Source organism: Solea solea, chromosome 7 (genome assembly GCF_958295425.1).
Source record: "Solea solea chromosome 7, fSolSol10.1, whole genome shotgun sequence".
Classification (NCBI taxonomy): Eukaryota; Metazoa; Chordata; class Actinopteri; order Pleuronectiformes; family Soleidae; genus Solea; species Solea solea.
In genome coordinates, this window is record NC_081140.1 from 21,120,322 (window position 1) to 21,136,448 (window position 16,127).

Genomic DNA, 16,127 nt, shown 5'->3' on the forward strand with positions numbered 1-16,127 from the left:
AGAAGAAGAACGAGGAGGGAGAGAACAAGAATTGAAAAGGAAAACGAAGTAAAAGTAGAAGAGGATATACACATCTCTTCTCTGCTGCTGTTTGTGTGTCGTTTTAACTTAATCACAAGTTGTTGACAATTTCATTGTAAAGTAAGAAGAGGACCTGCTGCTACACGCTGTTACCGAAATGAAGTGAGTGTTTCTACTCAACATTTCTTGCTATTTTCCTGCTGAATGAACCGCAATGCTATGGTGGTAGTAGTTAGTTTAACAACAGTCGGTGTTTGTTAACTGAACATTAAAGCTGAAACTAACCGAACCACTTTATTCATGTCGTGAAGTGAGATCGAGAGTCGTAAAGTGATCGTCTGTGTTTTTGTTTAATCGCCTGCAACAGAGCTAGCGTTCACGTTAGCGCTAGCATCATTCATATGTGGAGATACAGTCTATCTATCTATCTATCTATCTATCTATCTATCTATCTATCTATCTATCTATCGAGCTAAATGTTTCATTTTGAAAGTGTCAAAAACAGCAGGGTCAAGAAGCTGATCGAAAAAGCTGGAGCTTGCGGTGGTTTTCTGTGACAGACTGTACTCTAAGTAAATCTGCAGCTTACAAGTATGCTTTTATTTCAGGCTCAACATTGACGGTCTGTTGGTGTATTTTCCATATGACTACATCTATCCTGAGCAGTACTCCTACATGCTGGAGCTAAAAAGGACACTGGATGCTAAGGTGGGTGGTGTTTCATGCCCAGGATAAAGATATAGGTCATATTTAATTTGATATCACACACATACTCTCAGCACTCATCACTTTATTCATCACAAAATCCGAGTACATTATTAACTGGTAAAGGGTTGTTTATTGCAACAACATGTTGTTTTGGTCAATTGCTGGACAGGAAAATGTCATTGTCCTGTGCAAAGTTAAACAATGCTAACATGACCATATGCATGCTTGTTGAAAGCCAGTCTTTAGTACACAATTGTGTTTCTGCCATTTAGGACAATAGTATTAAGACAATTCATCAGTTTTTTGTCCCTTGTTTTTACTCAAAGTGACAAATCAAGGGTGGAGTTAAAATTGACCTATTTTTTTTTTTCTGTTTGCATCTTTGGTATAATAGCTACACAATGTTAACTGTCTCACCACCTGCTGTTTATCTGCAGGGACATGGAGTGTTGGAGATGCCATCAGGTACAGGGAAGACCATCTCTCTGCTGTCTCTCATCATTGCCTACCAGCGGGTGAGTGAAGCTTCTCCATCTCTCTAACCTCATGGGTTTTCAGATCGGGTGGTGTTTCAGTTTTTCTCAGCTGTCGTCTTCTGTGGCCTCCTACCAATCAGTGCCACACAAACAGTTTTATAAATAAAGTTTTCCCGCTCTCTCTTTTTCTCTCAGGCCTTTCCTTTAGAAGTGACCAAGTTAATTTACTGCTCCAGAACAGTTCCTGAGATCGAGAAGGTGAGTGTCAAACGTAAACTGTCAAAGACGTGACCAAAATATTGAGTTCAACATTGGTGAAAAGATGCTGCAGGAATTCCTCACAACTTGTATCATACATTGAAATCATCCCTCTGATTAGGTTGTGGAGGAGCTGAGGAGGCTGATGGAGTTTTATTCTAAGGAAACTGGGGAAAGCAACAACTTCTTGGCTCTGGCCCTTTCCTCCAGGAGAAACCTCTGTATCCACCCTGAGGTACAAACATCTGTGCTTACACACATTCTCAAGGACCTAGAAAGTAGCCTTTTATGTTGTCTTTTAGATGCCTTTTTGTGGCTCTTTTTGTTTTTGCTTTATGTTTGAAAGTGTTTTTTGTCCCTCATAACTGTGAACAAGGATCCTCTGCTTATATCCAGGTGAGTGCTCTGCGCTTTGGGAAGGAGGTTGATGGGAAATGCCACAGTCTGACAGCATCGTACATTCGTGCACAACGTCACAGCGACCCCAACCTGCCTGCCTGTCGTTTCTATGAGGTAAAAGATCACTTGATTTCTTCTCATTTAAAGCAGATGATTTTTTTCCCAAGGGGTGAGTAAAGTAGACAAGGCGTATCTTATTTTCAAGTTGTTATGTGGGTGGACATTAGATTGCCCCATAAAGGTGTTGAGGTTATATCGTTGGATTAAGATGTTAGGGATCTAAGAATTTAATATACATAAGACACCACTGACGTTCGCCACAGAAACTCAAAATTAATTGGTCTGCTGCTGCTCTTGTTTGTTTGTATAGGAGTTTGATGCAGTCGGACGACAGGTGCCACTGCCCGCTGGCATCTACAACCTTGACGACCTGAAGGACTTTGGCAGGAGGAAAGGCTGGTGCCCTTACTATCTGGCTCGCTACTCGGTACGTAACGTTGCACTACAGTTTTCTACTTACACACTGATCCTTGTGTGAATCTTTTTGTGTTTTATATATATAGTATATATACACTGCCTGCTTGGACTCTGGTGGCCAATCCATGTGTGAAAATGATGTCTCATGCTCCCTGAACCACTCTTTCACAATTTGAGCCTGATGAATCCTGGCGTTGTCATCTTGGAATATGCCCATGTCATCAGGGAAGAAAAAAATGCATTGATGGAATAATCTGGTCATTCAATATATTCAGGTAGTCAGCTGACCCCATTCTTTGGGCACATAATGTTGCTGAACCTAGACCTGACCAACTGCAGCAACCCCTTACCTATTTGCTCAGATAAATCCAGGTGGTGACTTTTTTTTTGGCCAGGCAGTGTATTATATAGTAAGAATTATATTATATAGTATATTGTTAAATCTATTTTTGAATGGATTTGTATTTGGCTAAACTAAAATATTGCAGATTGCTTTCAGTGTTGCAATTTATTCAGAGCCGTTTTGTTTTTCCTTCCTAGATTCTTCATGCCAACATTGTGGTGTACAGCTACCATTATCTTCTGGACCCCAAAATAGCGGACCTGGTATCCAAAGAGCTGTCCAAAAAATCTGTAGTGGTGTTTGATGAAGCTCATAATATTGGTGAGGGACTGAACTGAGCGTAACTGTATGGTTTTATGAAATAAAATGAATTCATTATCACATCCTTTATATCAGATAAAAAAAACATGATTTTCTTAATTGTGATAATTGTGTGAATGATTGTGTTTATTTTCTCTATTCAGACAACGTTTGTATCGACTCCATGAGTGTGAACATCACCAGACGAACACTGGACCGGTGCCAGACCAACGTGGACACACTGCAGAACACCATACAGAAGTAAGAGCTGTGCCGCAGTCAGCACAGCAAAGACTGAAACACTGACACTCACCCTCACCCAAGTCTTGTGTTGCTTATGTGCAAGGAGTGATAGTAGACAAGTTTGTCCCAGAGCACCATTGGCTACTGTAAATGCTAAATTAATTTTGTGTTATTACTGGAAGTGTGTGAAGAAAGAGAGAATTTATTTATTTCACAATTCTATTCGACAGTTCTGTGATTCATGGCATTGGCACATGACATTACAAAGCCTAAGCTAAAAATAATGCATTGTTTTCTCTTCTTGTCTTTGCTCGCTCCCTGTTGCTTTCTGACAGGATTAAAGAGACAGATGCTGCTAAACTGAAGGAGGAGTACAGGCGACTGGTGGAGGGGTTGAAGGAAGCCAATGTTGCCAGAGAAACAGACGTCTACCTCGCCAATCCAGTGTTGCCAGATGAAATTCTTCAAGGTGCAGCCATCAGCAGGACTGGACATTAAAGCTCAATACTTAATGCTAAGTACTTTTATTTTTACAACCAAAAAGTTGATACATTGTGTCCTTGTGCTTTTTTCTCTCAGAGGCAATCCCTGGTACTATTCGCACAGCCGAGCACTTTGTTGGTTTCTTGAGGCGTTTCCTAGAGTACCTGAAGTCCCGCCTGAGGATCCAACATGTTGTACAGGAGAGCGCCCCACAGTTCCTCAAAGACATTTTTGACAAAGTCTGCATCGACCGCAAGCCTCTCAGGTCAGTCTTGGTTGCATCACATTAATAATGAAATTATAGAGCTCTTCCTTTTTATGCTTGAATTCTCCATACAAACATTAGCTTTGCTCAGCTCTATGATCATGTGCTCTCACTTTCTCAGTGTTTTTTTTCTCAGTAGTTTCTTTCAGCAACCTCCATCGTACACTGTCACATCTCACACATCCTTATCATTATATCATGTCATTCACATTTTAAATGCCCTCTCTTTTTCTATCAACATCTGTGTCTCTCCAGGTTTTGTGCAGAGCGGTTGCAGTCACTACTGCGAACTCTGGAGATTGTCGACATAGCAGACTTCTCAGCTGTTACTCTCATTTCCAACTTTGCTACCCTGGTCAGCACCTACAGCCAAGGTACTAAAACAAAATGCTGATAAAATATCTGGCTGGTGCAGCAAGATGTGTGGTAGAAGTAAAGTTTAGCTTTTGAGATCTCTGATGTTTATGTTCCGCATGTACTGTAATCATAGCTCCTGCTGTTGATTCATTATAGTTTTTACATAAATAAAAAACATAAAAAGGCATAACATTCATTGGTCTGCTTAAAAAGATTTTTTGCTGGATGTTTCAAACTTTATTACAAGTTTCTTTCTTGGTCTCTGAAGGTTTTACCATAATCATTGAGCCCTTTGAAGACAGAACTCCGACGATCGCAAACCCTGTGCTACACTTCAGGTGAGGGAGAGTTGCCTCATAACCTTTAAAAGAAAAAATAAATAAATATATATATATATTATTTATATAGAGGACCGATTATTGAGACAGCTTTTTACATTACACTCTGCAGTATTTCACATTCTCGGTCTTATTTTATTTAATAGATGCATATCACTGAAAACTATAAACTATGACACCTAAATATTTTTACACAATGATTATTGAGGTGTTTATATCCATAAACTATGAAAACAAGTGACTTTCTTTCTCCTCTGTTCCCAGTTGCATGGACCCATCTATAGCCATCAAACCTGTTTTTCAGAGATTTCAGTCAGTCATCATCACCTCAGGGGTAAGTTAGATACTGCACTGTCTCTTTACTCTAGGTTTTTTTTGGCTGTGTGCAATGGCATGTCAGATTATAATCCATGCAATAAATGGTAAGTGATAATCAGTTAATTTAAAGAGAAGTTTTCTCTTATTTCTCTTGTGGTTCTATTGAGGACTTTAACTAATCCCTCCATTATCGTTCCTCAGTCCTCCTTTAAATGGTTATACCAAACAGCTCTTACTAGAAACTGCACATATCATATTGTGTGTGTTTTGTGTTTTCCCTGCTCACTTTTTGTTAATTCACAAAAAAAAAGTATGCATCACAGTAATTAGCTTGTTGACAATTTGTATTAACACTGTTGGCTTCAGACAAAATGATTGTGATGTGCACCAAAGAGTGAATGATCATTTTGTTTTTCGTTTGTCTTCTTCAGACTCTGTCTCCACTGGACATCTATCCCAGAATCCTGGACTTTCGCCCTGTTACCATCGCATCATTCACCATGACACTGGCGCGGACCTGTCTCTGTCCTCTGGTGTGTATCTACAGTCAGAAACACAGTCATTGTGGTGCCTCTGGTGGATTTTAAGAGACATTTTGAAAATGGTTAAGGGACAGAACTAAAGAAAATGTCACAAAAACAAACATTCTTGACCATCACCAAATTTGTAATATATAATATCGACATTGAACCTGTAATACTGTATTTTTGGAACTTTGCCACTTTTATTATCTTCTGTCCTGCAGATTGTTGGAAGAGGAAATGACCAGGTAGCCCTGAGCTCAAGGTTTGAGACCAGAGACGACATTGGTTCGTAGAAACATCTCCAGCATTATTCACTGTATTAGAACATATACATGTCATTACATTTGACACTAAAACTTTTCTGAAAACAAAACTTTAAATACAACAACGTTGTTTTTCAGCTGTGGTTCGTAACTATGGCAACCTACTACTTGAGATGTCTGCCATTGTCCCTGATGGTATTGTGGCATTTTTCACCAGCTATGTGTACATGGAGAACATAGTGGCGTCTTGGTATGAACAGGTCAGTGTGTCTGTGCATTTTTATACATGGATCTCATTCAGTCTTCATAAAGTAAAGTAAAGTAAAGATGATGATGAGACATCTCTGGGTAAATGAGGAGGGGGAAAAAACCTTTTTCATATTTATTTGTAGGGTATTCTGGAAAATATCCAGAGAAATAAGTTGATCTTCATTGAGACTCCGGATGCTGCAGAGACGAGCATGGCCCTGGAAAAATTCCAAGAGGTGAGGAAAGACATCTTATCTTATTGTATCTTATTATTGTTATTCGATAAGTCGGGAATATCTCTACTGAAAGGGGCTGTATGTAAGATTTTTAATGCATTAATGGACTTGCAGCCTCATCCGTTTCCTATAATGGCCTGTTGATTTAATTATGTATTTCCTGCTAAAATATAAAAGCTGTGACATTGTTTGTGTGTAGTCCCAGCCCAGAACACGAAGAAATAATCATAGCTTTGGGGACATAATGCCTTTCATTGTTCAATTTAGCATTACCAATGTGGGAATAATTGCATATTCGTGGTAATATTTTTTATCTTTTGTTTTTGCTGATGGTCCCAGACTTTTGACCTTGAGTTTTCTGTCTTACTTTGATCTTTAGGCGTGTGAAAATGGCAGAGGAGCCATTCTTCTGTCTGTGGCCAGAGGAAAAGTGTCTGAAGGAATCGATTTTGGTAAATAACCAGAAAGAAAGGAAACAATGCAAGCAATGCAGCACAACACTTAACCTTATGTTGAGTGTGTGTTTGTATGTTGAGTTCAGTTTTTCAACATATTGACCCTGACTGTTGTGTTTTCTGTTCAGTGCATCATTTTGGCCGAGCAGTCATCATGTTTGGAGTGCCTTACGTCTACACACAGAGCCGCATCCTTAAGGTCAGAACTGTCACTGCAGCTAAACTTTTCTTTACATTAGAGCTGCAACTAACGATTATTTTCATAATGGATTAATCTGTCGATTATTTTCTCGATTAATCAATTAATCGTACGGTCCATAAAATATCAGAAAACCTTAAATAATGTTGATCTGTGTTCGTCAAACATGGAAATGATGATGTTCTCAAATGTCTTGTTTTGTCCACAAACTAAAATCATTAACTAACTAACTAATGATTTCTTTGTTATCCAGAGCAAAGAACTGAAGAAAATACTCACATCTAAGAAGCTTAAACAATCGGAAATCTTGTTTTAAGCTGATTAATAGATTATTAAAATAGTTGTCAATTAATTTAGTTATCGATTAATAATTGATTTATCGATTAATTGTTTCAGCTCTACTTTACATAATGAACTACATATTATGTTGTTAACTTTCTGCTGTTTTAGCTACATTTCTGGTTTTGGCATTTGATCAAAAGGCCCAGATTCATTAATCAGGGATAGTATGAAAAGCTTGAGACCATAATTGTTTCTGTAACACCTTTCGTGGTATTTGTTGAAATCTCTTCATGATTAGTCATCAATATTGTCTGGGGTAAAAAAGTAGGGGTCTGTAAAAGCTTGCAATAGGAGACTGTCCTGCAACCGCTGCACTGCTCTTGTTTTCCTCCGTCTGTGCTGTGAGGACACGTTGTTGACTATGACTCCATGTGTCTGAATCACCTGTTTTGTTCATAATGAACTGCATAGTTGTGCAGGTTGGTGAGTGATGGGAACACTGCAAATCAATTCTGATTAGCCTGAATGAAATAACTGGGTTTGTTAATTACAGTATTGCTAGAGTCCCAGACTCCAGATTTCTTTCTTTCATTCCTTTCGTGTAGGGCTCTAGAATGAATCGAAATGTTATCATAATCGCAATACGGCCTACTACGATTTTCTAATTGCAAGAGGCACAATATTTCTTAAAGCCAAAATGTGTGTCAAACTACCATTTGAGATTAAATATTGTCCTGACCTATACACGTTATGTTCTACAGACTGAAGAAAACATCTTTGTTTCTCACAGGTTTGCACAAATATCACTTATGTAAAAATAACTATTCCCTCTGATATTGATATACTTGAAGATGTCAACAAACCTTAGGTGTTCTAGAAGTGTCTGTAGAAACCTATTATGTGTTGTAGATTTAAGTAACAAAATATAGTATGTAATGTTTTGCGGTGTTGTTTGATATCATGGAGAATCTTTACATCAACATTTGTGTCTTTTAATTGACACCAAACACTACTGAAATTGTCTTTATTGAAACACAAATATTTTAATATGAATGTTGATGTTTCAGGCTCGTCTGGAGTACCTTCGGGATCAGTTTCAGATCAGGGAAAATGACTTCCTCACATTTGACGCCATGCGTCACGCAGCACAGTGTGTGGGCAGAGCCCTCAGAGGCAAGACCGACTATGGACTCATGATTTTTGCTGATAAGGTGTGTAATATTTTTTTATTTAGTCTAAATTTCCATCCTCTCATCTAATCGTTTTTTGTGCTCTATGCCTTTAAGCACATTGTACAAATTCTTAGCATCTGTTAGGTCATTTTTTCTTTAGCCACAGTCTTATGATTTTAGCTTAGTAGTATCTCGGAGCAGTTGGTTCATTGCCTTGAGTAAAGATTATTGAATCTAGTGTAACTTTGTCCTCTACAGCGTTACGCCCGAGCAGACAAACGAGGGAAGCTTCCTCGCTGGATTCAGGAGCACATTAACGATGGCAGTCTGAACCTCACAGTAGACGAGGCTGTCCAGCTCTCCAAGCACTTCTTGCGGCAGATGGCTCAGCCTTTCAGACAGGTACGATTCACACCACAAAAAAACTGTGCTTCATATCATTCTTTTTTTAACTCTGCCTCTGGGGTGTTCACTAGTTGTGGCAGTATAATTTCAGTCACAGACTTTGCTCACAGGGGGAAAAGTTGAACACGGAGCTAGACGGATTTCATCCAAGCAGTGCAAAACTTTAAGATTATAATTTTATATCAACTTGTAAAAGATTGATTTGTAGCCAGTTAGTTTCCTTGCAGGCATATAAAAAACCTGGATGTAGCATACAGCAGCTTCCTGCTTCCTTGTATTTGTATTTTATGTGTGAACTGGGGACGTTACCCTGAGGTTTCTCTCTCTCTCTATCTTGTCTGTCTTCAGGAGGACCAGTTGGGCCTGTCTCTGTTGACTCTCGAGCAGCTGGAGTCGGAGGAGATGCTGCAGAAAATCGCTCAAATCGCTCATCAGACATGAAGGTGATACACTGCTGCATCATCACCAAGACAATGGCCATAATCCAGTGGATTAAATAGCTCTTAGTTTACCAGGGTTTACCTCATCCAGACCATTCAGATAAAAAATGTAACATTACATTTCTTCTAAGTTGTTATTTGCCTTTTATATTTTAGTCTCTTCCAGTTTGTATAGAGACATTTAAAGATGTCTCAAATCTGGTAAAATCAATGTATTCTATGTGAGAAACTGTCAATATGTCCAAGATTAAATACCATCAGGGTCATGAGGCTCATAAAGAGCCCCTCAGCAATTCAATATATCATACACAGAGTCTGGTAAATATGAGCAACCCACCTTCAGCCAGGTGCTCTACTTGATGTGTTTGTCCATTTTTATATCAGAGAAAAGTCCATCAAATCTAATACCAATCACCTACCAGAATGTGATAGAATTTCAAAACCAATACTGTTCTTCATTAGGTACATCTTCAGTCCACTGGTCAGCCTGTACTTCAGGACCACATACAACTTTCAGCTCATTGTAAAACCCTTAGTTTGTGCTAAATGTTGCAACAGAAATTTGAGTAATGTCTGACTTAGATATTAGTTATAAACTGACACTTATTGCACCATTCAGTATTCTTAAACCCATCTTTATTTCTTTCTCCCCGATGCACATAGTGAGCAGCTGTTGTTAGTAAAGGACACCACACGACAAGTAGAGGAAGGAAGGGTTTTGTATGGGCTCAACATTTTGTATGCTCTGTATGATATTCAGTATTACACATTGAATTCTTTCAGTTATGCTGCACAAACTGTTACTTACTTCCTGTGTTTAAAACCAAACAAACCTGCATAAGTGTTGAAAATAATTAAAATCAATAATTCATCAGTGTCAAAACATTGCATTAACAACAGAAATATTATGCCACCTGTGTGTAATATTAATTTAATGTCTGTCATACAGACATGACTGCTGTTTACTACTGCAACTGTACATTTTATAGTGAACATGGATATTTTTGTGTGTTTTTTCACCTGGAGGCTGCAATATACTGTACATGTATTAACACCTGACTTTTGTTTGAATCTTGTTGTGAATTCCATCCAACAAAATCAAGCCTAGGGCAAATATTAGTAGAACAAAAATAAATGACATTCACTTGTCAACATTTCAACTCTGAAACATACTTGTTGTAACTTTATTTCAGTTCAAGTTTGCAGGTATAAAAACAAATATGGTCCATCTTCTACATATTTTTCCCAGTTTGCATAAAACAATCATAAGTGCTTTATAGAGCATGTGTGTAAAATATAATTTTTATAGTAACTGTGTGGTGTCGTTCCTTATAAAACATCTCTTCTACGACCACAAATGTATGATCAGTAGTTTGCCACGATGGGAAAAATAGAGTTAAGGGTATATTTGAATGGGCAAAAACAAATGGTAGTGAAGAACAGCAGAGGTGATGTCGTTTTCAGGGAGCCAAGATATCTGAGCAGCATTTATTTGCATTGTTATCATACTTTATCATTCCTCGAGTGTTAAATTAGTGAGTTGAAGTAAGAGCATGACATCACAAGTGATGTAATGATACACAATCTTGCAATTCTTAAATAACTACTTCAAGAAGTAATTAATTCTATCACAAAAATAAAAGTACAACTGAAATCGACGATATTAAAAGCTATTCTACAATTTATAATAGTGACTTGATGCATTGTGGATTTCAGGCATTTGAGTGAATAAGCATGCTTTAGGATAGATGAAAAATTCAAGACGTATTCAAAGTGGCTATGATCACTGCTACTTAGAATTATCACCATAATCTGCAGCCATCACAGTCTTAAGAGCTTCAGCTCTTTCAGCTCATTGTGTAGCTGTCATTTTCTAACGCTCTCATGGCTTTTATTTCAGCCACAGCAGCAATTTTCAACAAAAAAGCTATAAGCTACACTAAAAACCTGCATGGTTACTGATATGAATCTTCTCACTTATATCTAATCACATGGACACCTATTGGATAGATATCTGATCTAGGACCACATACTGAAGCGACACAAATTGCTTCAGCCTGGTGATGTGATAGTCTTAAAGACAAGTTGTAGCGCTTTCCACTACACAGTTCCAGCACGACTCGACTTTACTCACCTTTCCATTTGCGATAGTACCTGCTACCAGTAATGAATCGAACCAAACAATGCCGAACTGTAGATGCAGTTAAAAAGACCTGAAGATGTGACTAAAATCTCAATATTTACCAGAGGAGTCTGGTGTATTTAGCGACAGCACAGCTTAAAAGCGGCGATCTGGAAATGATTCACAACCTATTTCAGCTCAGTGACTGTATCGGACGCAGTCTGCCCCCCGGTCATGCTGGAAGTGCTGAATTAATCTTTTTAATTAACTGATTCTAATGATTCATTATGTCGAAAACAACTGTGTTTGTGTTGCGTATAAAACAATGTCACGTCAGTTTCATGCAGCTGTGCTACAATGAGTCCGCCCCCGTTGAGGAGGAACTATAGTAATGGAAAACAATACCAAACAAGTAGGATCGTGCCGTGCTGACCTGAGTCATGCTGGAACTATATAGTACAAAAGTGCCATTAGTGAATACAATCATGTTTCCTCAGGCGATGATTGACACCAAAAACTGAGCAAATATTAACATTAAATATGTACACAAACAAACTGTTTGCTATCAAGTTGACAATATTAACATAAAATGAATTATATTGAAATGTCTTTTTGGTGCCTGTGTCCAAAAGAAACAGTGATAATGGTTAAAATTATACTTGGGTATGCCTCAGTTGATCTTTATTTGGTTAATGTTAAAGCTTCTTTCAAGGGAAAGACAAACTCCAAAAAAGTTTATCTACACCTGGGATTTCCATCTCCGTAATCTCCTAACTCCACTTGACCCTTTAGCTGCTAATTGTTTTGACATCCTTCACAGGTTAACCACTAACCGTGTTCCCATTCCTGCTTTTGGCTCTGAGCAGGTAGCATCTGTGTGGTCTGTCTAAGCTTGTGTTGTCGAGTAATATTAAACATACTGATGATTACTTTAAGTGAGTTTTTTCACATCAATCCAAAGCATTTTCTCAGGCACACAGCAATAATTTTAGACATCAATATATCTTTAATTATTTAATATGTAAATTTAGAAAAAAAGATCATATAGATCATAGTTTTTTGGACGTCACTAAATATTTTCAGGTATTATTGACAAAATAGCCATTTTTTTGTAGAGCTGGTGGTGTTGTTTTTTCTTTTCTTTTTAACTTTTTTATAACAAAAATATTTTCATAAAATGGAATGACATAAATGGACTTTGGTGCAAACTATATGGAAATATTAAATTAATTGACCTACACATTTTAAGGGCAAAAAAACAAACATTTTTACCTTGATACCAAATGTAACCTTTACATTTTCGTACATATTTTTGAATATCATGTAAAAAAAAAATCTGTGTGCCAACAAAAATTAATTTACAACATGTTCTTAAAAAGATAATCTGTGCTGTCGATATGCCAAATCTTTATTATAAATTATATAATTTTAGTGTTGTTAATTAATGTACCCAAGTGGTATAATAGCACGAGGGACATACATTTTATAATGCATTACTGTTAACTTTAGGTAACCTGTAAATAATAAGGCCTGATTTGTGTTTACATTTAAGTGCTTTTTTCCTTAATGCTAAGATTTTGACAACATTTTCTGGAGATTGAGGTTATGGTCCCATTATTATCTTTTTTGAGTGCGTTGACACTGCGGGAAACTGATTGGCTTTCTCTAGTTCAGTTATTCCTAAACCTAAGAGTTATGTGGCCCAATTGGAATTTCTGAAAACTTGCACTCAGCTGTTTGTGGTGGTGAATTTGTTTTAAGCTCAGGAATGCGTTTCGTAAATCAGTGTCCTCACAGAAACAGAAGTGTGTGTGTGTTAGCTTGTACCACCGAGTGAACCTCGTCTCGTCAGGCTCTGTGTGCTGGAGCTCAGGCCACGATTTTCTGTCAAACGGCTCGACTGAGAAAAAAAAAAGGCATGTGATTAGTGTTGAAGTGCAACATTCTTCTTTGACCAGATGCATAACTCTATAAAATGAAAATGTAGTCTTATAACTGAATGAGGGCATGTACTTTTTGGTCCTAAAATATTGTAACTGGTAATTACAATGAAAGTAAAAGACGTATTTAGTTTATTTCATTAAACTGCTGTTTCTAATATCTAAATTTGATATGCTAAAACTGTGATATACATAGTACATAATACTGAACATCCTTTAACAAAATGTTTATTACTAGGTTTTTAAAATTCTAAATCTTCATTGTGCAATAGTTAAACACCAAAAAAAATCAATTTAAGTATACACAGGTCACTGGTTCAAAGGACTAAAAAAACCAGTCTGCTCACCTGAGTGCCATCTTGATTGTCTCTGGCTCCAACATTCAGCACATTCAGTGAGTTTGCCCTCTTCATTCTAAAAACAAGACATGGAATCATAGTGAACCATTAATCTTTAGAAAGGAGCATAATGTTATTATATAAAAATAATAATAATACATTTTATTTGGAGGCGCCTCTCTGGGCACTCGAGGACACCGTACAATACATAAATAAATAAAAACACTAAGAGAGAAAAAAATATATATTTAAAACAAAATACAAAGCCTATGAGTCAGGCTGTAGTGCGATTTGTTGAGGCAAATACAGGCAACACTGTGTGTAACTTTTATAATTCTTTAAATGTCTTGCTTTCAAACCATTGTCAAATTATTGCACAAAGGGCTTATTAAGCCTCTGTGTTTCTCAGTGTTTAGCTCTTGTGTCGTCCTGATTTATTTATTTATTTATTTATTTCGGTCATGACATTTAGATCTCATCACATAACATTGCAGTTCACACAATATACATAACCGAAAGGGAAAGCGGGAGAAGCAAAGCATAACTAGTCCCGTCCCCATTATCATCATACATTTCATTTCCTTTTTTTTTTTTTTTTATGACATTTTGACAAAGAAAACATGTTTCAGCATCCGGTAGCAGTCAGAGATATAGTCTAGCTCTAGACAGTCAACTCAGACTCCATGTGTACATGTGTCCATGATGTTCCATCGCGCCGTTGCACCGTTTCCCCCAGTGTCTACAAATTTCTGTCTCTGACCTTTGTCATATTTTCTTTCTGTGTCATTCTGTATCGATTAATAGTCATCTCTACAATAAATTCAGTCTGAGTGTTTTTTTGACCTTTAAACCTCTAGAAAGAACAGCTTTCTTTTCCCTGATATGATGTGGTTTCAGCTCCAGTTACACTAACAGTGGGAATTTGATCATCTTCATAATCAAATTTTACCCAGCATTCCTTGGGGTCGTTTCCTCCATTTCGACTCCTCTCAGCTTGCGGACCAGTTTCTCACTACTTCGGCGTATCGACTCTCTCAGTTTGGTAAAGGAACCGCTGCGTTTCAGGCTACCGAGTCCGTCCTGTCTGGAACATCCATCATCACCTTCAGACCAACTCGGACGACCGTCACCTGGATGAACATACTGTAAGCTTCAACAAGCACAGTGTGTGTTCTTGTCTTTTATGACAAAAAAAATCTGTTAAATTAAAACTGAAAGAATAAGTTACCATTAACTGCCTAAAAAACTTTCTTACATGGTTTGATGTCTGTTGGTGGATCATACGGTGCAAGATCAGTTAATGTAAAACTAATGATGCGGTAAAAAGTTAAAGTTGAACCAGGAAATGTATCACTGATCCAATGCTGGTCTCATTTATTACTATTATGACTTAAAGCTCCACTACTTATGTTTTGCTGCTGAAAAATGTTTCATCTCATTGGCTGAAATATCTGTAGACCTTGCAAAACCCCCAGTTCTACTATGAAAAACTACAGTACTTCCAGTGATATGGGAGGGACAGCGCTTTGCCAAGAGGACCAACAGGAAGAGTGAGACTATGTTAAACAAAACATTAAGTTCAGTTGTGAGACATATCGTTTTCATGTCCCGTGTCTCATAAAACAATAAGTATCACTTGTATAAAACAAAATTATAAAAAAGTATATATAGCAATATTGTCTACTTAAAATATCCAAGTTAACTGTTTTGTACCTTCTACAGATCCAAACTCCTTTTCATGTGCTCTGGTCAGTATCTCTTTGTAAAGAGCCTCAGCTTGTCTGTATTTCCCCTGCTTCAGGTAGCATGATGCCTGGCAAAGAGAGAGAACATGTTTCATTCGAGAGAAAGTGACAAATGATGTACAGTGACATTTGATGTCATTTCATTAGCATGACATGGCAAACACCACTTACATGTTATATAAAAAATAAACCAGACATCATAGTATCTCACATCTCACCAGGTTGTTCTTTGTCTTGGCTACATTTGCATCGTCTGGTCCCAGCTTGCTCTGATAGATGTGCAGAGCGCGTTCATAGTACTGCTCCACCTCCTGGTACTTCCCCTGGTTTTGACACAGCAGAGCCAGGTTGTTGAGCTGCTTGGCCACATCTGGGTGGTCTGTACCCAGGACCTGAGGGTCAACAAATAACACTGAGGATGTAAAAACACTGTTGCAGAGTACCTCAATAGGGCGGTCTGCGTATCTCCACAAGTAGCAGCAGATGATGTTGATGGCCATGCCGCACAGTGTGTGTAATCCAGGGGGTGTGTGCGACGAAGTTGGTAGAATAAGTTTGTTGAAAATAAGTAATAAGCTCTTGGTGCGTATGCTCGCCTGGCGTAATTTGTAGGTGACATTGGCGTGACTGTGGTCAGACTTTAAGTAACCAAAAAACAGCCATACTGGCGAGGTAGTGTGTCCTTTTTTCTTTTAACTAATTATCTCCTCGCTTTCAGTGCTCATTCTCGCCTCTGCTCACTCGATGCTGTTGTTGTGAGTGAGACACGAG

General features: G+C 37.8%; 2 protein-coding genes across 3 annotated transcripts in view; one reads left to right on the forward strand and one right to left on the reverse strand.

Annotated features, from left to right (window-relative positions):
- On the forward strand, positions 1-10,379 carry ercc2 (excision repair cross-complementation group 2). The gene is made up of 23 exons (XM_058633812.1): positions 1-183; positions 630-729; positions 1,167-1,244; positions 1,401-1,463; positions 1,585-1,698; positions 1,860-1,976; positions 2,233-2,349; positions 2,880-3,003; positions 3,147-3,243; positions 3,561-3,694; positions 3,805-3,973; positions 4,229-4,347; positions 4,599-4,668; positions 4,933-5,002; positions 5,418-5,519; positions 5,732-5,795; positions 5,912-6,033; positions 6,166-6,258; positions 6,638-6,710; positions 6,842-6,912; positions 8,262-8,405; positions 8,625-8,768; positions 9,120-10,379. The coding sequence occupies exons 1-23, from the start codon at positions 179-181 to the stop codon at positions 9,210-9,212; spliced, it is 2,283 nt and encodes a 760-aa protein (XP_058489795.1). The 5' UTR covers positions 1-178; the 3' UTR covers positions 9,213-10,379.
- klc3 (kinesin light chain 3) overlaps positions 5,431-16,127 on the reverse strand; it is a 27,559-nt gene continuing 16,862 nt past the window's right edge. Inside the window, exons 10-15 of one of the 2 annotated variants that reach the window (XM_058633813.1) lie at positions 15,575-15,748; positions 15,325-15,424; positions 14,561-14,741; positions 13,621-13,687; positions 13,161-13,233; positions 5,431-5,527 (exon numbers count right to left, since the gene is read on the reverse strand). In XM_058633813.1, the coding sequence (XP_058489796.1) occupies positions 5,478-5,527; positions 13,161-13,233; positions 13,621-13,687; positions 14,561-14,741; positions 15,325-15,424; positions 15,575-15,748 (645 nt within the window). In that variant the 3' untranslated portion in view covers positions 5,431-5,477. Of the gene's footprint in view, positions 5,528-9,830; positions 13,234-13,620; positions 13,688-14,560; positions 14,742-15,324; positions 15,425-15,574; positions 15,749-16,127 lie in introns of those variants that run through there. The other variant, XM_058633814.1, reaches the window with a different exon arrangement.

Bases quoted from the DNA above. Each gene is read 5' to 3' on its own strand.
- ercc2 (XM_058633812.1), top strand. The intron at 730-1,166 runs GTGGGTGGTGTT...GTTTATCTGCAG, and splicing joins AAAGGACACTGGATGCTAAG to GGACATGGAGTGTTGGAGAT. The intron at 4,669-4,932 runs GTGAGGGAGAGT...CTCTGTTCCCAG, and splicing joins AACCCTGTGCTACACTTCAG to TTGCATGGACCCATCTATAG.